This window comes from Mirounga angustirostris, unplaced genomic scaffold (genome assembly GCF_029215605.1).
Source record: "Mirounga angustirostris isolate CCGP_5_RB_7025 unplaced genomic scaffold, mMirAng1.0.hap1 SCAF_10, whole genome shotgun sequence".
Taxonomy (NCBI): domain Eukaryota; kingdom Metazoa; phylum Chordata; class Mammalia; order Carnivora; family Phocidae; genus Mirounga; species Mirounga angustirostris.
In genome coordinates this window covers 52461192-52485017 of record NW_026991718.1, presented here as the reverse complement: position 1 = coordinate 52485017, position 23826 = coordinate 52461192, and the positions used below count along the sequence as shown (strand labels likewise).

Here is a 23826-nt window from a genome sequence, read left to right as displayed (position 1 = left end):
TTTCTCAAGAAACAAGAAAGGTCTCAAGTACACAACCTAACCCTACACCTAAAGGAGCTGGAGAAAGAACAGCAAATAAAGCCTAAACCCAGCAGGAGAAGAGAAATAATAAAGATCAGAGCAGAAATCAATGAAATAGAAACTAAAAGAACAGTAGAACAGATCAACGAAACTAGGAGCTGGTTCTTTGAAACAATTAACAAGATTGATAAACCCCTGGCCAGACTTATCAAAAAGAGAAGAGAAATGACCCAAATCAACAAAATCATGAATGAAAGAGGAGAGATCACAACCAACACCAAAGAAATACAAACAATTATAAGAACATATTATGAGCAACTCTATGCCAGCAAATTAGATAACCTGGAAGAAATGGATGCATTCCTAGAGATTTATCAACTACCAAAACTGAACCAGGAAGAAATAGAAAACCTGAACAGACCTATAACCACTAAGGAAATTGAAGCAGTCATCAAAAATCTCCCAAAAAACAAAAGCCCAGGGCCAGATGGCTTCCCAGGGGAATTCTACCAAACATTTAAAGAAGAATTAATACCTATTCTTCTGAAACTGTTCCAAAAAATAGAAATGGAAGGAAAACTTCCAAACTCATTTTATGAGGCCAGCATTACCTTGATCCCAAAACCAGACAAAGACCCCATCAAAAAGGAGAATTACAGACCAATATCCCTGATGAACATGGATGCAAAAATTCTCACCAAAATACTAGCCAATAGGATCCAACAGTACATTAAAAGGATTATTCACCACGACCAAGTGGGATTTATCCCTGGGCTGCAAGGTTGGTTCAACATCCGCAAATCAATCAATGTGATACAATACATTAACAAAAGAAAGAACAAGAATCATATGATCCTCTCAATAGATGCAGAAAAAGCTTTTGACAAAGTACAGCATCCTTTCTTGATCAAAACTCTTCAGAGTATAAGCATAGAGGGTACATACCTCAATATCATAAAAGCCATCTATGAAAAACCTACAGCGAATATCATTCTCAATGGGGAAAAACTGAGAGCTTTCCCCCTAAGGTCAGGAACGCGGCAGGGATGTCCACTATCACCACTGCTATTCAACATAGTATTGGAAGTCCTAGCCACAGCAATCAGACAACAAAAAGAAATAAAAGTCATCCAAATCAGCAAAGAAGAAGTCAAACTCTCACTCTTTGCAGATGATATGATACTTTATGTGGAAAACCCCAAAGACTCCACCCCAAAACTTCTAGAACTCATACAGGAATTCAGTAAAGTGGCAGGATATAAAATCAATGCACAGAAATCAGTGGCATTCCTATACACCAACAACAAGACAGAAGAAAGAGAAATTAAGCAGTCGATCCCATTTACAATTGCACCCAAAACCATAAGATACCTAGGAATAAATCTAACCAAGAGACAAAGGATCTGTACTCAGAAAACTATAAAATACTCATGAAAGAAATTGAGGAAGACACAAAGAAATGGAAAAACGTTCCATGCTCATGGATTGGAAGAACAAATATTGTGAAGATGTCAATGCTACCTAGAGCAATGTACACATTCAATGCAATCCCCATCAAAATACCATCCACTTTTTTCAAAGAAATGGAACAAATAATCCTAAAATTTGTATGGAACCAGAAAAGACCCTGCATAGCCAGAGGAATGTTGAAAAAGAAAAGCAAAGCTGGCGGCATCACAATTCCAGACTTCCAGCTCTATTACAAAGCTGTCATCATCAAGACAGCATGGTACTGGCACAAAAACAGACACATAGATCAATGGAACAGAATAGAGAGCCCAGAAATGGACCCTCAACTCTATGGTCAACTCATCTTTGACAAAGCAGGAAAGAATGTCCAATGGAAAAAAGACAGTCTCTTCAACAAATGGTGTTGGGAAAATTGGATAGCCACATGCAGAAGAATGAAACTGGACCATTTCCTTACACCACACACAAAAATAGACTCCAAATGGTTGAAAGACCTCAATGTGAGACAGGAGTCCATCAAAATCCTAAAGGAGAACACAGGCAGCAACCTCTTTGACCTCAGCCGAAGCAACTTCTTCCTAGAAACATCGCCAAAGGCAAGGGAAGCAAGGGCAAAAATGAACTATTGGGACTTCATCAAGATAAAAAGCTTTTGCACAGCAAAGGAAACAGTCAACAAAACCAAAAGACAACTGACAGAATGGGAGAAGATATTTGCAAATGACATATCAGATAAAGGGCTAGTATCCAAAATCTATAAAGAACTCATCAAACTCAACACCCAAAGAACAAAGAATCCAATCATGAAATGGGCAGAAGACATGAACAGACATTTTTCCAAAGAAGACATCCAAATGGCCAACAGACACATGAAAAAGTGCTCAATATCGCTCGGCATCAGGGAAATCCAAATCAAAACCTCAATGAGATACTACCTCACACCAGTCAGAATGGCTAAAATTAACAAGTCAGGAAACGACAGATGTTGGCGGGGATGTGGAGAAAGGGGAACCCTCCTACACTCTTGGTGGGAATGCAAGCTGGTGCAGCCACTCTGGAAAACAGTATGGAGGTTCCTCAAAAAGTTGAAAATAGAGCTACCATATGATCCAGCAATTGCACTACTGGGTATTTACCCCAAAGATACAAAAGTAGGGATCTGAAAGGGTACGTGCACCCCGATGTTTATAGCAGCAATGTCCACAATAGCCAAACTGTGGAAAGAGCCAAGATGTCCATTGACAGATGGATGGATAAAGAAGATGTGGTATATATATACAATGGAATATTATGCAGCCATCAAAAGGAATGAGATCTTGCCATTTGCAACGACATGGATGGAACTGGAGGGTATTATGTTGAGCGAAATAAGTCAAACAGAGAAAGACATGTATCATATGATCTCACTGATATGAGGAATTCTTAATCGCAGGAAACAAACTGAGGGTTGCTGGAGTGGAGGGTGGGGTGGGAGGGATGGGGTGACTGGGTGATAGACACTGGGGAGGGTAGGTGCTCTGGTAAGTGCTGTGAATTGTGCAAGACTGTTGAATCTCTGATCTGTACCTCTGAAACAAATAATGCAATATATGTTAAGAAAAAAAAAAAAGAAGAAGAAGAAGGTAGCGGGAGGGGAAGAATGAAGCGGGGGAAATCGGAGGGGTAGACGAACCATGAGACATGATGGACTCTGAAAAACAAACTGAGAGTTCTAGAGGGGAGGGGGGTGGGAGGATGGGTTAGCCTGGTGGTGGGTATTGAGGAGGGCACATTCTGCATGCAGCACTGGGTGTTATGCACAAACAATGAATCATGGAACACTACATCTAAAACTAATGATGTAATATATGGGGATTAACATAAGAATAAAAAAAGGAAGAAAAGGAAATGGATGGGGTGCCTGGGTGGCTCAGTCGTTAGGCATCTGCCTTCAGCTCAGGTCATGATCCCAGGGTCCAGGGATCGAGCCCCACATAGGGATCCCTGCTCAGCAGGACACCTGCTTCTCCCTCTCCACTCCCCCTGCTTGTGTTCTTTCAAACCTCGCTGTGTCTCTCTCTGTCAAATAAATAAATAAAATCTTTTTTAAAAAAAAAGAAAGAAAATGGACAACATAGCCAGTATATGGTAATACAACAGAATAATTTTCAGAAACAGACCTGTAAATATATGGAACTGTAGTTTATGGTAATGGTGGAGTATCCAAGGACTTTATAAAGCCCTTTAATAAAGGGCTATCTGGTTGGGGGAAAAAATAAGGTGAAATTCCTATCTCTGCTGCAAAGAAAAATAGATTTCAGATGGATTCAAGAAAAGAGAATACAAGAGAAGTACTTCTAATTAATAGTGACTGTGCCCCTGTAGGAGCACTGTCTGTAGATGGAAGGTTCTTATAATCTTACCAATCAGACAGGTCTCAACTCCCAGGAAAAAGCAAGAAAAGGGTAGAGAGAAAAATGGAAGGGCAGGAGTTGTCCAGGCGAGAGTAAGGAGGAAAAAGAAAAAGGGAGCTCTCACCCCCACACTCGGGCACTACGGTAGAACATACATTGGTGTAGCCTTTCCAGTAACAATCCCATATATTTGGTGTCTGTCACATGGTAGTTAACCAATGCTAGTTAAATGAACAAACATACCAATGAAGAATCTCAACATGTCCAAATGTTTAAGCAGATTCAACAATAGAAATGGAAGCCGTTATCTGAGACAATGTTTTCTTTCAAGAACCAGAGGTAATAAGCAAGTTCTCATTTCCCCATTGCCTTTGAGCAAATATTCAAAGCATGGGCTCTCACTGGGTGGTATTGAATGAATTCCTATAAAAATTCATTAACTTTGTCAGCTCCCTGGATTGCTTTTCAATGCATACACATTCTTCCACATTCTATGTCAGTTGAGGTCAAGTACTTTTTTTTTTGCAGTTGGCCTGGGACGAAAAATAAGAGTAGATGCCAGGAACTTCGGGTAGGTGCCAGAAGGAAAAAAAGGTGCCAGCACTGGCAGTCACCAGAAGAATAAGCTCCAATTTGCCTCGTTTGTTTATCAAATGTCCTGTCTCAGGACCAGATTCCCTGCCCTTCTACAAATGCATAGAGCGAGACTCAACAGTTGTGTCCTGGCTCATTGAGGAAATAGCAAGAATCCAAAATCAGCAGTCAAGTTGTTGTGATCCCCATTAATGTATCAGTCACTAAAGCAGCTGTTTATTTGTAGACTTATGTTCTGATATTTCACAACTGCCTGAAAGGGCTTTGTTCAGTTCATGGTAAGGAGATCTCCTCACCTCGGCTTGGTTCAGTCTCAACTACCATTAATGTTGTTGCCTCCAAAACAGAAACTGATACTCACTTTCTTTTTTCAATGAATAGATTTAATTTTTTAGAACAGTTTTAGGTGTACAGGAAAACTGACCAGATAATGTGGAGAATTCCCCCATATCCCCTCTTCCCTGAACACAGTTCTCCCAATTATTAACATCTTGCATTAGTGTGGAACATTTGTTATAACTGATAAACCAACACTAAAGACCATAGTTTATATTAGAGGTCGCTCTTTGGGTTACAAATGCACACATATCCACTCTGTATCATACAGAATCATGCAGAATAGTTCCAACACCCTAAAAATCCCCTGTGCTTCACCTCTTCATTCCGCCTCCTCTCTCCTCTTGAACCCCCAGAAAACTCTGATATTTTTACTGTCTCCATCGTCTTGCTTTTCCAGAATACCATATAGCTGGAATCATACAGTGTGTAGACTTTTTAGATTGGCTTCTTTCACTTAGCAATATTCATTTAAGTTTCTTCCATGTCTTTTCATTCTTTGATAGCTCATCTTTTTATTGCTGAGTAAGACTTCATTGTCTGGACGTTTATCCATTCACCATTCACCATGTTCACTTTCTCACTGATTTGAATGGTGCATAGAGAGGACTCAGTGGGGTGGCTTTATGTTTTCCATAAACTATTCCAAGATTTGTGTGTGTGTGTGTGTGTGTGTGTGTGTGTTTAAAAGATACAGTTTGGGGGAAAATGAAAGTTATCCATTATTCCAACACCAAGACAAAACTTCTTAAACATCTACGTTTATCCCCTCTCGGTCTTTTTTTATATATATACCCATTTTAAAATATTGAAATCATACTATAAATACACTTTTTATCTTGTGTTTCTCACTTAATATTATAAAAATACATATAATGGATACATACACCAAAGTGGATAGTATGATACTCTGCCCAGATCCCCTCTTCAAGGCTGACAAATGCCATCCACACCCCCAGTCACTGGGAATATAAGCTGATGTCCATAGTATTTGCTATTCCCCAGTTTCACTGCTATTTGTCTAAGGAAAAATTTGTTTCTATTGCTATCAATTTATTGGGCTTCCTGAATTGAAAGTATGCATGTATGTTTCATCAATTCCGAATAATTTTCAGTCATTATCCCTTTGAAATTTGGCTCTCTCCCTTTCTCTCTCCTTTCCTTCCAGGATTAGCCATATGTCAGACCATCTCAGCCTGTCCACCATATCCCTTAACCTGTCTTTCATATTTTCTACCTCTTTGTCTCTCTGTTATGCATTCCAGATCACTTCTTCAGATCCATCTTCCTGTTCGTGAACGTATCACCTATATCTAATTTTCTCTTTAAATCATCATTTGAGGTTCTTCTTATTTCAGTTTTTATGTTTGTCTTTTGTTAAAAGTTCTTTTTGGTTGGCTTTCAAATATGCCTGTTTATCTTTCATAATCTCTGTACCTTAAATTTTTTTTTTCTTTAAATATATTAAACATGCTTAACTTATATTTTGTGTCCAATAATTCCCATATCTAAAAGCTTTTCTGGCCTGGTTCTGTGGGGTTTGTTGTTCCTGCTGACTTTTGCATATGGTGCCTTGTCTCCTTAAATGCTTTTTGACTTTGACTCTGAGCCCACATTCCACAGAACTTTATTCATGGAAAACTCTGAGTTTTGTGTTGTGATTGCATTTCTCCAAAGAAAATTTATGTTTTGCTTCTTTCAAAAATCTGGAATCATTGCCAATCCAGAACTGTTTTAAAATAAATGCTAACCTAAAGGTATTTAGAATCATGCAGGTAGTGTAAATTTGGGTTACAAACTTGAGTTAGTGCCAGCCTGTGGTTAAGAATTCTCAAGAGAAAATTTTCTCCCTCAACCTAACAGGGACAAGCAAGCTATTCCTTGCTATTCCTATCTGTAAGTCAGAGTACTTTTCTAGTTCATTCGTAAGCTTAGTTGCCTTTTAGGGTCTCAGCTTCTTACGCTGGCTTTTGTCTCCTGTTCACTCAACCAACATGTGATCATCAAAATGAAGGCAGGTCCTTAAAGAAATGACTGATTCCAGGATTGGTACACCAAAAAAGTGCAAGATAAGACTAGAACATAGATGTACAATAAAGATAAAGAAATGATGATTGATGATAGATAGATAGATAGATTTTAAAAAATCTTCCTTGGGGGGTGGGGGGCATGGCTGGCTCAGTTGGTAGAACAAGCGACCCTTGACCTTGGAGTTGTGAGTTCAAGCCCCACATTGGGTGTAGAGCCTACTTTAAAAAAAAAAAAAATCTTCCTGGGGCACCTGGGTGGCTCAATCAGTTGAGCATCTGCCTTTGGTTCAGGTCATGATCCCAAGGTCCTGGGATCAAGCCCCACTTCAGGCTCCTGCTCAGCAGGGAGTCTGCTCTCCCTCTGCCCCTCCCCCTCCCCCTGCTCATGCTATCCCTCTCTCTCAAATAAATACATAAAATCTTTTTAAAAATCTTCCTTAAAACATAATGTCCACAAATAAATGCCAACTACAGAAAGAATGATATAATTAGACAACTGGCATTTTGGCAACCACAATAGTAATAATTGTTTCAAGCAAGAATGATAAAGAGATATTGAAACTAATGAACAAAAGTATGATGAGAAACAGGATATTTATATAGTCTCAAAATATATCACCAGACATACTTAGTAGTTACAAAAAGATAAATAGTATCTTTATAATGGAGAAACTTGGCAGATACCACCTTCAGCAAGTTTAATCACAGATGAAAAACTGTTATCATGTGCTTCTGAATAGGATGCACTGAGAAGGGCACAGCATCACTTCTGTGATATTCTTGCCAAAAATGTATAAGCCAAATCCAATCATGAGAAAATATCACACAAATACAAATTGAGAGAAATTCAACAAAATAGCTGAACTATTCTTTTCAGAAAGAAATATCCAAGACCAAAGAAAGAAAAAGGAAGACTGTAGAATTGTTCTAGATTAAAGGAGACTAATGAGAAAAGAAAACAGATGCAGCCTGTGATCCAGGGTTGGATACTGGATCAGAAGCTTTTTGTTGCTATTATTATTATAAAGGACATTATTGGAACAACTGAAAAAAGTTTGAATGAGGTCTATAGATTAATTAATAGTATTTTATTCATGTTAATTTTATGAGTTTGATGATTGTACTATAGTTACATAAGAGAATGTCCCTGTTTTTAGGGGAGATAGATAGATGATAGATAGATAGATAGATAGATAGATAGATAGATAGATAGATAGATAGATAGATAGATAGGCATCTGGGTGGCTCAGTTGGTTAAGTGTCTGCCTTCAGCTCAGGTCATGATCCCAGGGTCCTGGGATTGAGCCCCATGTTGAGCTCCCTGTTTGGCGGGGAGTCTGCTTCTCCCTCTCCTTCTACCCCTCTCCACGCCCCCACTTGTGCTCTCTCTCTTTCATTCTGCTCTCTCTCTCAAATAAATAAATAAAATCTTAAAAATAGATAGATAGATAGATAGATAGATAGACAGATAGATAGAGATATACACAGCTATATAGATATGTAAATGTACAGAGAGAGAGATGGATAATAGATATAAATACAGATACAGATATAGATGTAGATATAGGCATATAGAAGGGGAGGAGAGAATAAAACAAAAGTGGTAAAGCATTAACCACATGAATACATGGGAATCTGGGTAAAGAACATACTCCAGGATTCTTTGCACTATTGTTTTATTTGGAACATTTTTGTAAACCTAAAATTATTTCAAAATAAAAGTTAAAGAAATGAAAGCTGATTTGGACCGAGTCCAGAACCTAGACTGGAAATAGGTCTGGTCCTGGTCTCCAGTCTTGCCCATCTCCCGGAGTCAGGCTATGCCAGAATAGAGGAAGACTAAGAACAGAGTCAGCATCAGTGGTGCTGGAGAATGACATGGACTGAATGAGCTAAGAGGCGAGGGACAGTGAGGGTTGCAGGCAGATGTGCCACCGATACCTGGCACTTATGAACAGCAACAAAATCACAAAGATATGCTGACTACGAACAACAGATTAACAGAAGCTCTTGGAGAAACAATAGTCTGTACAATAGTTTCCAAACTATCCAGCGTCTCGTATTAACTTCAGATTTCAGAAAAGAAAGAGCAAATAAATCAGTTGCAATGTAATGTGAACTCATTTGATTTATTAAGACTTGTTGAAACTCTCCCAACACATATTGGTCTAAATCCTCTAGAATTTTGCTGTCTAGTACAGTAACCATTAGACCCATGGGGATATTCTAATTTAAATTATAACCATTAGACCCATGAGGCTATTCTAATTTAAATTATTTTTTTTAATGAAAGAAAATTTAAAATTCAGTTCTTCAGTCACACTAGCCACTTTTCAAGGGCTCAATGGCCACATGTGACTACTGACTACTAGCTACTGTACTGGGCAGCATAGATATAGAACATTTCCATCATTACAGAAAATTCTGGACATTCTGGAATTCTACAGAAAACATTGTACATCACTGTTCCAGAAGCTGAAGAGCTCATCACTAATGAAGATGGCTGTGATTTTTTTTACTTCATTTTCTTTGACTCATGGACAATACCAGACAAAACATGATAAAAAAACCTCCAATAAAACTCAAACATTCCACTTTCCGTAGGATTCAATATTAGGAGAGTTCTTTCTGCCAGATGGAAGAAACTCATCGAAAAGAAATGGAAGTATAAAGAACCTTGAGGAGCGCCCGGCTGGCTCAGGCAGAAGAGCGTGTGACTCTTGATCTCAGGTTGTGAGTTCGAGCCCCAAGCTGGGTGTAGAGATGACTTAAATAAAATTTTTTTTAATTTAAAAATTAAAAAAAAAAAACAAGAGCCTTGAGACTGTTGCAAGCATTGTCAAGAAGATTCTGATACTCCTATGTCCTCCAACTTCTTAGTTGATCCACATTTCCCCCAACTTTCCACACCCACCTCTGCACTGTGGAAAATACTGTTCATGTTTCATTCATTACACTTAATGGTTTGGCAAGAAATGCTTGAGCAAAACAAGCTACCAATAATAAAGCCTGTAATATTATCTAAGGAAGTAAGGAAATTGACTTAAACATCCAAATTAGGGAGCTAAGGAGTTAGAACTCTGACTTAACAGGGCTGGAAGGGAATTGTGAAACACTGAACCTTCAGAGCTTATGGTCCCTGCACGTCAGAGCTGACAATAGCTGATTGCTCAATGCAAGCTGAAGTCAACCACTTACAATCTCCAATGGATATCTTAAATGCACTCAAATGGAATCCAGAAAAAAAAAAAAAAAGAGCAGACCTGGATACCATTCTTGAAACACTTGAAAGCATGCAAAATAATACCACAGATTGTTTTTATATAGTATATATAATAAAAATATGAACATTCCCATAGTAATAATAAACATCAACTTCAAATAGTAGTTACCTCTAAAGAGAAGGAGGAGAAAAAAACATCAGGAAGGGAGACACAGAGAGCTTCAACTGGATTTGTGTATATTTTCTTCTAAAAATCTGATGCCAGGATGGCTTAAGGTTAAAGTCTTATAGAGCTATCATATGGTATTCTTGGAATGTTCCTGTTTGAAATATTTCATAACAAAAAAAAAAAGATTAATAGATTCCACTTCCCCCACTTAGTATTTGTGTGATCCTGAGTTTCCTTTTTTTTCTAGTTGCAAACAAAACCAATATAATATCCACTAGATGGGCTGTTGTGAGAAGTTCAGAAGACCCTCAAACCAATCAAGACACCTGCATGGAATCTGGAAGGAGGCCTCTTCGGGAGTGGCCAGGCACTGGGATGTGTGGTGGTCCAGACCAGCCAATCGGGCATGTGGCATGCTGTTGTCACGCTCTGCTCCAAAATGTGAGACCAGAGATGGCCCATTTTCCTTTGGACTGGAACAGATTGGAGGAATGAAGCTGGGTCCCGACATTCCAGTTAAAACAGAAAGGAGGTTTGGATTTGTAAGCCTCTCTGCTTACTTTGGCTGGCCACACTTACTGTTTCCACATCTGTCCTGGGGTCAGGGGAAGCCAAATATGTGGATGTAAATGTACACAGTGGTTCTACACATCAGCACTTCAGGGACTCAGGTCCACGCTACGGCTCTATAAAGGCAGCGACAGGCAGCCACCTGAGCAGACTAGAGGCTGGAAATAGCTCAGAGAACAGAGGTCAGTTTGGAATGGTTCCCAACCTTCCTTCACCACCACCCCCGCCCCCCGCTGTGGTGCCCTCGGTCACTGAACTCTCAGTCAAGTGGCCTCTCTCCACCCCAACACTTCTGAATGCTATCCTCCCTTTCTTCTGTTCCCCCTGGAGTCCTCATTTCTGGGAAAACCTCTCTCCATTCCTGCTTCACCACTGGCCTCCTCCCCCTGCCCTTCGGAGACCTGGCCCTTCCCTGAGGCCACCTCCCTCACAGCCCTGACCCCACACACCAAAGCTGCCCAGAGGCAGTACTGGAATCTTCCTCACTTCTCCTGCCACCTCACACCCCTCCACCTCTTCTCAAGGATTTCATCAACCAACTTTTTAGGCATGGTCCTCACAAATTCTGATGCTTCCCCAGACTCTGACCTTGGCTTTCTTTATACCACATGTTCTCTTCATATCCATTCCCATGATTTCAATCTTCCTTATGAGGAAAATGAGTTAGTGACTCCTAACTGTACAGCCAACACAGATGTCTCCCGAGCATTCCAGATCATCTCATCCTTCCAACCACTCCTGGACATGACTACCTGGCTATGGTACAATCGCCTCCATGGCCACATCCTCTTTCTCGCCAATCTCCGAAGCATGCATATCTTGAACACCAGTGGCTCAGCCACCTAATCCTGACCCCATCTTCTCCTTACTGCCACATCTAGTTAGTGACCAAGTTCTGTTGATTTTGCCTCTGAATAAATAATAACCTCTTCCATTGCAGCCCCATTTCCCTTCTAACTTCAGGAGCCATCATCCATTCCCTGATACATGGTACAACCATCCCCTAATTTGCTCTCAGTTTCTCTGACTTTGGCCTTCCAAACAAGGGCTCCAGAGTTATGTGTCTAAAACACAACACTGATCATGTCACACCCCTACAATGGACAATGGAGTTCAATACATTTCTGAAAGACAGAAAACAATACATAAGGAGCTGGCAAGGGATGAAACAGGATGGAAGATGCTACAGCCTACAGGACTCATGGAAGGTCTGCAGCTGAAGAGGGAGACCCTTGCCCTGAATAGCCCCAGAGAGGTTCCTGACTCAGAAATGCCAGGTGTTAGAGAATGGGAGGAGAAAAGAAGATGAAGGGCTGAAAACAAGGAGATTAATGGAAAGTCTGTATACAGAAGAGTTGTCCCCCAACTTGTGCAGAACTCCTAGCAGACCAGCATTCTCTAATCACCCCCTCTCTACTCCAGACAAACCAAACAGAGGGGTTTTCCCTTTTAAGAGTAGCCAAACTGGGGGAAACTAGGGTGGCCAGAGTAGGGCATTTGGAGTCTCCTTGGTAAGATCCAACTTCCTGTCCATTGTCCTTCCTTAAAGCAAAGCCTACCAGCTTTGGAGGAGAAAAGCTCCTCCCCCACATGTAGACTTTTTCTATTGCCTCATCCTTGAATATAACCAAAACCTCACTAGACTTTTAAGAGAAGCCTACCTACACTGTGAAAGAGAAAGACCAATATAAACATTAAGAAATGGGTAATTCAGGGACAAGAAGATCTCTAATTAGGATCCTCAGTGAGATTTGTGACATCACATAAAATAGTAATAAGATACTATGAATAATGGGAATAATCCAAGAAGAAACTTAAAAATCATCAGAATGATTGGAAAATAAAGTTAAGAAAATTTCCTAGCAAAGAGAATAAAAGTAAAGGAAAATGTTAAATAAAAGAAAAAAACACAAAAGACATAGAGGATCAATCCATCTGAACTGTAGAAGTCCCAGGGGAAAAAAGGGAGAGTATAGAAAACAGAGAAGGGGTGGAATTATTTTTAAAATAGTACCCCAATATCCCAGAGTTGAAGAATTAGTTTTTAAATTTTTTTAAAGATTTCATTTATTTATTTGAGAGAGAGAGAGCACGAGTGGGAGGGAGAGGCAGAGAGAGAAGCAGACTCCCCACTGAGCAGGGAGCCTAATACGGGGCTCAATCCCAGGACCCTGAGATCATGACCTGAGCCGAAGGCAGCTGCCTAACCGACTGAGCCAACAAGGCTGAAGAATTATTTTTAAAATAGTACCTCAATAGCCCAGAGTTGAAGGATACCCCACTATCCCAGAATTGAAGAATCTTTAGATTGAAGGGTCAACCAAATGCATTGCAAAAAAGGAAAGGGAGGAAAAGAGACAAAGATACATGTTACGAAATTTCAAGACCCCCAAGGATAAAAAGAATAATCCTAAAAGCTTCTAGAAAGGAAAAATAAAATTGTCTACAGGGGAACAGAACCAGACTGGTATGAGAAATTACATCACAGATATGGGATTCTAGAAAACATTGGAACAAAGCCTTCAAATTTCTGAGAAAAATTTAATCAACATAGAATTATATACCCTGCCAAACTATCACTGAATTATAAAATTAAGATATTTTGAGACCTTCAAGAAAAGAAAACTTTATTACCTTTTTATTAATATACTTGAGGATGTGCTCCAACAAAAAAAAAAAAAAGAGAGAGAGAGAGATTAAAACAAGAAAGATCCACAGGATCCTGGAAACAAGAGATTCAACCCAGAAGGTTAAGGATCCAGGATAAAAGCTATTCAGCACAGTGAGAAAGGAATCAGGAGATTGGAGCAAGATAGCAGTGGCCCCTCAGAGAATGAAAATCAAGGAGAAAGGTGGATTATATAGATATGATACTATTCTCAGTTAGTTAGAAGAACTGAAGCTTATAACTCAGGAAGACAATACAAGAAGAAAAGAAAGTCAGTTGAAAATTCCAGGAAAAAACTAAAACTGAGCCAAAAAAAAAAAAATGTAATCAATCCTCTAGTTGAATATGTAATAAAAGTATGTACATATTTATAATATAAACAATTTTTATTATGGATTTTTAACTTTTGGATCAACATATAGGCAAAGCAAAAAAATTAATAATGGCTATAATTATGAATGTATTAGCCTTAGAAATGTAAGGGGGAAAAAATGCAGAGGGAAAATTACAGATGACAAGAGATTTAAGTGAAAGAGATGTAAGTGAAGGAGAGATGTAAATGAAAAAGAAGAGAAGCCAATGGGTGCCTGGGTGGCTCAGTCAGTTCAGTGTCTGGCTCTTACTTTAGGCTTGAGGTCATGATCTCAGGGTCTTGAGATTAAGCCCCATCTCAGGCTCCACACTCAGTGAGGAGTCTGCTTAAGATTCTCTCTCTCTCCCTCTGCTTCTGCCCCTTCCTCTGCCCTCCCTGCTCACGTGCTCTATCTCTCTTTCTCTCTCTCAATAAATAAATAAATTTTTTTTAAAAAAAGAGAAGAGATGCTGTCTATAGTTGACAGAACAAGAAAAAAAAGGTGACCAAAGTCTTTAAAGTTATTAAGATAGTTAATGAAGGAACTAAAAATAGTACTATATCACTGAGTTCAAGCTTCATCTATTATTGCAAGAAGCCATTAAATAATGTCTAAATTTAATATATCAAGAAGTGGTAAGTAGATATTAAGTAGAAGCTCTGATGAAAGATGACAGATTGAACACACACGTTAGCCTCTCCTAGCTCCCAAAACCCAACTACAGATATGGTAAAAAAAAAAAAAAAAAAAAAAAATTTAAGGCATAAACACACAAAGAAAAATGACCTGAAGTGTAAAATAAGTTGAAGTGATGGATACACAACTCTGTGAATATAATAAAACCATTGAATTCTACACTTTAAATGGGGGAGTTGTATGGAATATTAATTGTATCTCAATAAATTTGATTTTAATGCAAGAGAATGGACCATGAGAAAACAGCGACAAAATTTCAGAAATTGGACAGCAGAGGGATGAGTGATAAATAACTCACAGATCCTCTCAAAAAACAAAAAACAGGGCACCTGGGTGGCTCATTCGGTTAAGTGACTGCCTTCGGCTCAGGTCATGATCCTGGAGTCCCGGGATCGAGTCCCGCATCGGGCTCCCTGCTCGGCGGGGAGTCTGCTTCTCCCTCTGACCCTCCTCCCTCTCGTGCTCTCTCTCATTCTCTCTCTCACAAATAAATAAATAAAATCTTTAAAAAACAAACAAACAAACAAAAAACAACAACAACAAAAAAAAACTATATTCCAAGACCACAATGTAGAGAGAGCCTCAAAACGATTTACACTATGGATGCCTCAAAAGATCTGGGAATACGCCATACCAGTAGGGGAAGTGGGAGTGAGGGAGGAGGAAAAAATAGGAGGCTGACAAACTAAGAATCAGTTAAACCCTTGGAAGTCCTCCTCCACGCCACACAACTGAGTGGCTGCCAAAGGAGTGTTTATTCTCATACTAATGTAAACGCAGAATACTGAACTAACCAAAATATAATTAACACTGTATTAGAAAGATGGGGGATGGGAAGTGCGCATTTGGAATAGTGGGGGCCAGGGTAAGTGATATGAAAGAAGGTTAAAACCTCATCTTTTTTTAACGGGAAGTCAATAGTAAATGACTAAAACCCAACAATCAAGAAATAGCATTGCAAGCAAATTAGTTTAGAAATGTGGAGGAAGAGATCACACTAATTGAAAGTGGTTGCCTCGTGAAGCGGGAAAGTTGGGGGGGGCGGTCAGGAGACTGCTTTTGTTGGAAGTATCTATTGTCCTTCCTTTTCTTAACAGCTTTATTGAGATATAATTAACATGCCGTAAAGTTCTTCCATTGAAAGCGCACAATTCAATGGGTTTCAGGGTATTTACAGAGTTGTGCAATCATCACCACATTCTAATTTTAGATCATTTTCATCATCTCAAAAAGAAACTTGTACTGCTGTTTTAACAACAAGCTTTGTAGGACTATTTCACTCATTAAACCATGATAAAATAAAATAATATAAAAACTAAATTTAAAAAAGAAAGCCACAATTATGAGTGGCTTCCTCTGGGAGGCAGGGCTTGGGGTGGGTGCCCTGAGAGATCGGAGCTTTTCATTGTTGGTTTTCTGGAATATTGTCTGCTTTTTTATTTTAGTAGTGTACACATACTGTCTTTATTTTATCATTTTCTTCAAAACTTACAGCAATTCCTTAAGCACCATGGAAAGTGAGAGATCCTGTGTGAGGCAGCATGTGTTAACGCCCTTCAGAAGCCCTGTGAGGTGAGGACTATCCCTCTGGCATCACAAGTGACTTCAGCAGGAAGCAGCACCAAGTGGTGATTTGGGGACCGTGGCTGGGGAGCACAACACCTGCACGCTGGGTGGCCGCCGCCTGGGAGATGGGCTGTCACCACAACAGAGGCGCTTCTCAGAGATCCCTGGGGCCGGGGCCTGGGGGAGTCTGTCTTTGGTGAGAAGGAGGCAGAGGACCAGGCCTCAGAGCACTTGAATGTGCAGCCTCCACCATCAGACACCCAGGCCAGGGCTTGTGATGTGGGAAGCGAGCATCCATCTCCCAGGAGGAAAGAGGAACATGGCATCTGACATCTCAGCCACAGTCTTCTCTCCCCAAAGGCCAGTTTCCACTCCTCTTGTGATTAGGTCCTTTTTAAGTTCTGCATTTTCCTACATTTTTCAAAAAAAAAAGCGGGGGAGAAAAAAAGACCAAGGAATGGTGCTGGCCACATAGGCATTGTTCTTGCCTCTGCCTTAAGCTCTGTTTCTCCTCTGGCTGCCGAGAGAGGTGGCCATTACTCTGCCAGCAAGCTGTCTCTGGGAAGAAAGGAATGGAAAATGTGAGGATATTTTCTTCCAAACTCCCAAAGAATCCTCACCTCAGCATAACCAATGAGAATTAGCTACACAACGAACCACATTGGAAAAAAAGAAAAACAGAGTCATAATGCCTCAGTGCCTGATGGCATCTGAATTTATAGCAAGATCTCTTTTCCTGGACCCCAAGATGTTGCCGTGTAAGGGAAGGGCTTCCCAAATAGGACTGAAGGAGTGAATCTCCTGGGTGAGGACCGCTTTTGCAGGGCCTTGATGGAGAGATAGGACTAGCCACCCGGAAATGACGAGGAATTTGACTTAGATTTGAAGCTGGAGGTGGTAAACTGCTCATAACCTCCAAACCCTAACCAAGCCTGCCCAGTCACGACCACCTCTCACTTGTCCCTAAATGTAAGCCCCACTGCCCCTGTTCCCAGCCTAACAGCGGTGCAGCCTTTGGGAACCCAGTAGCGCTATAACACATGTGCCCCAGAAAAGTTTATTTCATTGATTTTTTTTTAACCAGGAAAGCTGGGTGAGATCTCTGTTATAAGATTCAGACATAGAACAGGTAAGTTTTTACTGGGAAAAAAGAAAAACAGTCAGTAGGAGGTCTTACTAGGAGGACAGCCCAGCTAAGGAGATATGAGTACCAACTTTGGGCAATACTCAGTGGAACAAATAGCAAGGAAAATGGATCATAAGTGATGCAATGCAATAAACACTGATAGGGAAAATAAAAGTAAATGATACAATAATTTATAGCTAATTTTTCCTTTAACTTATTTCATTTCAATTACTGACAGCCATTTTATCTTAAATATGGTTCTTGAAAATAAGAACATTTATATGCAATGCAAATATGCAACTAAAGGAATACACACCATGAGGAAGTGGGATTTATCCTTGGGATGCAAGGATGGTTCAACATACACAAATCAATTAATATGATACATCATATAAAAAGCATATAATCATCTCAATTCATGCAGAAAAAGCATTTGTCAAAATATAACATACTTTCATGATAAAAACTCTCAACAAATTGGCTATAGAAGGAACATAGCTCAACATGACAAAGGCCATAAATGACAAGTCTACTACCTACATCATACTCAACAGTGAGAGGCTGAAAGCTTTTCCTCTAAGATCAGGAGCAAGACAAGGGTGCCCACTCATACCACTCATATTCAACATAGCACTGAAAGTCCTAGCCAGAGAAATTAGACAGAAACGAGAAATAAAAGTCATCCACCAATACATATAAAGATATTCTATGGGGCGCCTGGGTGGCTCAGTCAGTTAAGTGTCTGCCTTCAGCTCAGGTCATGATCCTAGGGTCTTGGGATTGAACCTCATGTCGGGCTCTACTCAGTAGGGAGACTGCTTCTCCCTCTACCCCTCCCCCCTGCTCGTGATATCTCTCTCACTCTCTTTCTCTCTCTCTCAAATAAATAAGTAAAATCTTTTTTTAAAAAAAAGAAAGAAAATTTTCCAAAAAAAGATATTCTATGTTCATGGTTCAGAAGAATTAATATTGTTAAAATGTCTATACTACCCAAAGTCATCTATAGATAGATTCAATGCAATCCCTGTCAAAATTCCAACAGCATTTTTCACAGAAAGGGAAAAAACAATCCTAAAATTCATATGAAACCACACAATACCCTGAATAGCAAAAGCAACCTTGAGAAAGAATAATAAGGCTGGAGACATCACAGGGTCTGATTTCAAAACTATATTACAAAGCTATAGGAATCAAAACAGTATGATTCTGGCCTAAAAATAGACACTCAGACCAATGGAGCAGAATTGCAACCCTAGAAATAAACCCTAACATATACAATCAACTAATATTTGACAAGGGAACCAAGAATACTCAATGGGGAAAGAATAGTCTCTAAATTGTGCTGGAAAAACTGAATAATCACATGCAGAAAAGTGAGATTGGACCCTTATCTTATACCACTCACAAAAATTAACTCAAAATGGACTAAAGACTTAAACATAATACCTGAAACCATAAAACTCCTAGAAGAAAACATAGGGAAGAGCTCCTTGACGTTGGTCTTAGTAACAATTTTTTGTCTATGACATCAAAAGTTCAAGCAACAAAAGCAAAAATAAATAAGTGGAACTACATCAAAACACTTCTGCGCAGGATGGGGCGCCTGGGTGGCTCAGTCGCTAGGCGTCTGCCTTCGGCTCAGGTCGTGATCCCAGGATCCTGGGACTGAACCCCGCATTGGGCTCCCCGCTCCGCGGGAAGCCTGTTCTCCCTCTCCCACTCCCTCCGCTTGTGTTCCCTCTCTCGCTGTGTCTCTCTCTGTCAAAAAATAAATAAAATCTTTAAAAAAAAAAAACACTTCTGCGCAGCAAAAGAAGCAATCAACAAAATGAAAAAGCAACATACAGAATGGAAGAAAAATATATTGCAAATTGCAAATTATATATCAGATAAGGAGTTAATATCCAAAACATATAAGGAACTCATACAACTCACAGCAAATTAAAATCCAATTAAAAAATGGACAGAGGAACTGAATAGACAATTTTTTCAAAGAACACATCCAAATGACCAAGAGGTACATGAAAAGATGCTCAACATCACTTATCATCGGGGGAATGCAAATCAAAACCACAATATCACCTCACACCTGTTAGAAGGGCTATTATTAGGGGGTGGGGGGATGGGATAGCCAGGTGACGGGTATTAAGGAGGGCACGTGTTGTGATGAGCACTGGGTGTTATAGGCAACTATGGAATCATTGAACACTACATCAAAAACTAATGATGTACTATATGGTGGCTAATGAACATAATAAAAAAAAAGAAAAAACAAGTAAAGACTGAGAAACTATCACAAACTAAAGGAGAGTGGAGAGACATGACAATTAAATACAATGTGTTACCCTACGTCAGAGCTTGGAATAGAAAGAGGACAATATTGGAAAAACTGGTCAAATCTAAATAAAGTCCTGAGTCTCGTTTTTAAAAAATAAATAAATAGGGTGTTCATCCCCAGTTCCATAACACATGCTAACAATGAGAAAACATCAGACAAACCTAAAATAAGGGACATCTTACAAAAAATATCTGACCCATGATGCTCTTTTAAACTGTCAAGGTCATGAAAGACATGACAAGACAGAGGAACTGTCATAGATCGGAAGAGACTAAGCAAGATCGTAAATGCAATGTGGTATCCTGCATTGGATTCTGGAACAGAAAAAGGACATGTGTGGATATATTGGTGAATTCTAAAAGTCAGTAGTACTGTATCAATGCTAGTTTTAACAAACACACCCGGGTTACATAAGATGTTAACATTAAAGGAATAGAACATAAACTCTCTGTATTATTTTTGAAACTTTTCTGTAAATCTAAAAGTATCCCAAAACAAAGAGTTTATTGAAAACAAACAAAAAGTATAACTGGAGTAGTTTTTGTTTCCCTGACTTAACCCTGATTGCTAAAGAATGTAATCATCACTGAATATAAAGTAGGGGAAGTAGACCAACAGTTTTTAACCTATGTAAATGATTTCATTAGTTTTAATCCATTGCTATTGGAATACAATGTAATTTCCAAGGCATGATAAAAGATTGGCAAATCATTAAAAAAAAGGTGGGGGGCTATTATCAAAAGACAAGAAACAACACATGTTGCCAAGGATGTGGAGTAAAGGGAACTCTGTGCACTGTTAGTGGAAATATAAATGGAAAACCATATGGAGGTTCCTCAAAAAATTAAAAATAGGACTACCATATGATCCAGCATTCCTACTCTGGGTACCTATCTAAAGGAAATGAAATCAGACTCTCAAAGAAATACCTCCACTCCTTGTTTATTGCAGCATTATTCACGATAGCCAAAATATGGAAACAACCTAAATGACCATCTACAAATGAATGGATAAAAAAGATGTGGTACATATATACATGGAATATTATTCAGTAAAGAATAAGAAAGAAGGAAATCCTGCCGTTTGCAACAACATGAATGAAACTTGCATCAATGTAGATGGAGCAAAATCTTCACACCCAGACCCTATGTCTCCCTCTTCCCTCCCATTCCAGTGGTAACCACTATCCTAACACTGGTATTTGTCACCCCCATGCATACTATGGGATCTGTAAACATATAATATTGTTTTGCACTTTAATGTATCTAAAACAGTGGCTTTTGGACTTTCCTACCACACTCAGTGTAAGAAATGTGTTTTGCATTTTGATACACATGCACACGTACACATGTGTATATGTATCCATATATATCTGTATGTGTGCATGTGCACATAATCTAAAACAACACGGTCATGGAAATACTTCCTGTTCAGCTACTTCTAGCACATTCTGATATTTTCTTTCTATTCTAATTTTATTTTGTAATGCTGGCAGTGACCTACTAAACGGATTTCACAACTTATGGATGGGTTATAACCAACAATTTGAAAAAATAATTAGGATGTCATTGTAATAGCATCTTAGACCTTATATTTTCATTCTAATATTTTTTGAGAGTTAGAACCATTTTGACATAGGACATCCAGTTGATTCATTTTTACCTAAGTAAACTCTATGCCCAATTTGGGGCTTGAACTCATAACCCCAAGAGCAAAAGTTACATGTTCTACCAACTGAGTCAGCCAGGCACCCCTCAAAACCTTATTCTACTTTTGGATGATTAGATTGATTCTCTATTTTCACTATTCCAAAGTGGCCTGCAGTGGACTGCCTTACATATAAACACCAAAGTTTCTCTAGAATACATAAATGGAAGTGAAATTACTTAAGTCAAAGACTTACATCTCTTTAACTATAATAGATACTGTAAAGTTTTCCTAGAAATTGGTGTATGAATTTACATTGCCACCAGCACTATTAAAGTTCCTATTTTTCCACATCTTAACCACCACATAGTGTTATCAGACTTTGCATTTTTGTCAATCTGATGATGTGAAATTATTTCTTATTTTATTTTGCATTCACCTCATTACTAACGAAGTAAGATTCCTTTCATGTTATCATCATCCACTCAATTTTCCTTTCTATAAATTTCCAGTTTTATTGCCTGTATCCTTATTATTCATTTTCAAGACTTTTTGTATATTCTGCACATTCTTTATTAGCTATATTTGTTGCGAATTTCTCTCATTTTCATGCAATCAAATTTATCAATCTTTTCCCTTTTACTTTTTTCTATTTTGTCTTATTTATTAAGTTTCCAAACCCTGAAGTTATAAAGATGTTTTCTATATTTTCTTATTAAAATCTTAAAGTTTCAAATTCTACATTTATATTTTAATCCAGCTAGAAGTGTGTGTTTGTCTGTGTGGTGAGGTAGGAATCCCATTTTATCTGTTTTCATAGTTTATTGTCCAAAATCAATTTATTAAATAGTCCATTCTTTCCCTGATGCTCTGTAATGCTATCAGACATAAGCCAAATTCCTAATATACAGGAGTCTGTTTCTACACTCTCTATTCTGTTTCATTGTAGATTTCTCTACCTTTATGCCAGTATCACACTTTTAAATTACTATATAGCTTTGTATAATTTTTTTTTTAATTTGGTAGGGCAAACCTCTTATTATCATCATGATTTAAGATTTTTTGGATATTTTTGGACTTCCCGCTTTTGTTTGAATTTTTAGACCTATTTTGTCAAGTTCTATGAAAAACTCTCTTAGGAATTTTCATTGGAATTGAATTAACTTTAATTTAGACAAAAAACTGACATCTTTTATGCTACCAAGTCTTTCTATCCATGAATATGGTACTTTGTCTCCAACTACTTTGGTCTTATTTTATGTCTTTCAATAAATTGTTTTGATTTTTCTGTAACAGTTTTGCACACTCTTATTATATTTATTTATATGGGTTCATAGTTTTTTGTTGTTGCTGCTGTTATTGTAAACAGTATTTTTAATTAAATTTTCTAGATTTTGTTACTGATGATTTTGTATATAAATCTTGTTCCCAGCCAACCTTTTTTAATTCTCATTATTTCTAATATTTTGCCTATAGATTCTCATGGATCATCCATGTTGGCCATCATATCATCTCAAATAGTAACAGGTTTTTTTTTTCCTCCCCCACTTTTGGCTTTTTTCTACAACCGAAATAATTCCAACCAAGCTCAGGGTACTAACAAGAGAGTGGACTCTACTGTCTCTAGCAATACTGTGGTGGAACATGAGCAGGTGGAGGAGGCAAAGCTAACAACGATTCATATACTGATGGTGGCTGATTATCAGGCATGTCCAGTACCAAGTTCTCTACTATGTATGCTTGACTTGAACAATTGTACAATTTTTAAAAAACACACTAAAAAAAAATTAAAATTAAAATAAATAAATAAATAAATAACTTTTTTCCATCTCATGACTCTACTCAGATTCTTCATTCACTCTCTCCCACTGTTTGCTCTTATGGGGCTGCTCACAGGAACCCTGCTGGTCCAGCATTTCCGGTTCTTTCTAGTATCATGTCTTTATAACAGAAAGATTATTTTGGTGTCCTAGGCAATCAAGCTTAGTGTCTACATTCCTATTCTCATGATAATCCTGATGCTAGCTAGCATATTTTACAAGAGTACATAAACCATGCTAAGCTTCAGTGGGTTGAAATATGCCAGGACAAGATGTGTGCCTCCCATTTTCTCTTTCCAAGTTCTGGCTTTTGGACTTTTTTTGTACTTTTTGGTTTTGTTCTTTTGGTGGTGGGGGGAGTGGAGTTTCAGAGGATGTTGTTGGGTTTTTATTGTTTTGTTGGTTGACTGGTGGCAACCTATTTTCCTCAGTTTAAGCCTAATTTTTTTTCTTGAGAGAGAGAGAGAGAGAAAGCATGAGCGGGGGGAGGGGATGGGGGAATTGTGGGGAGGAGCAGAGGGAGAAGGAGAAGGACAAGCAGACTCCTCGATGAGCATGGAACCCGACGCAAGGCTCAACACGAGGCTCGATCCCAGAACACCGAGATCGTGACAGGAGCCAAAGGCAGACGCTTAACCAACTGAGCCACCCAAGGGCCCCAGTCTACTTATTCTTAAACTGAACATGAATTCAAATATGTTTTATTATCAGCGTTATGCCCATTCTTTCTCATTAGTGTTATTCTTTCTTTGTGACTTGTACATTTTCCTTTTATCTCTTTAATCGTTTAAACATCCTTATATCAA

General features: G+C 38.7%; 1 protein-coding gene across 1 annotated transcript in view; it reads left to right on the top strand.

Annotated features, from left to right (window-relative positions):
• The window catches only part of ANTXR1 (ANTXR cell adhesion molecule 1), a 248972-nt gene extending 226236 nt beyond the window's left edge, over positions 1-22736 (top strand). Inside the window, exon 18 of the mRNA XM_054509837.2 lies at positions 22677-22736. Coding sequence (XP_054365812.1) covers positions 22677-22721 — 45 coding nt within the window. The 3' untranslated portion in view covers positions 22722-22736. The remainder of the gene's footprint in view (positions 1-22676) is intronic.
• Positions 22737-23826: the final 1090 nt, after the last annotated feature.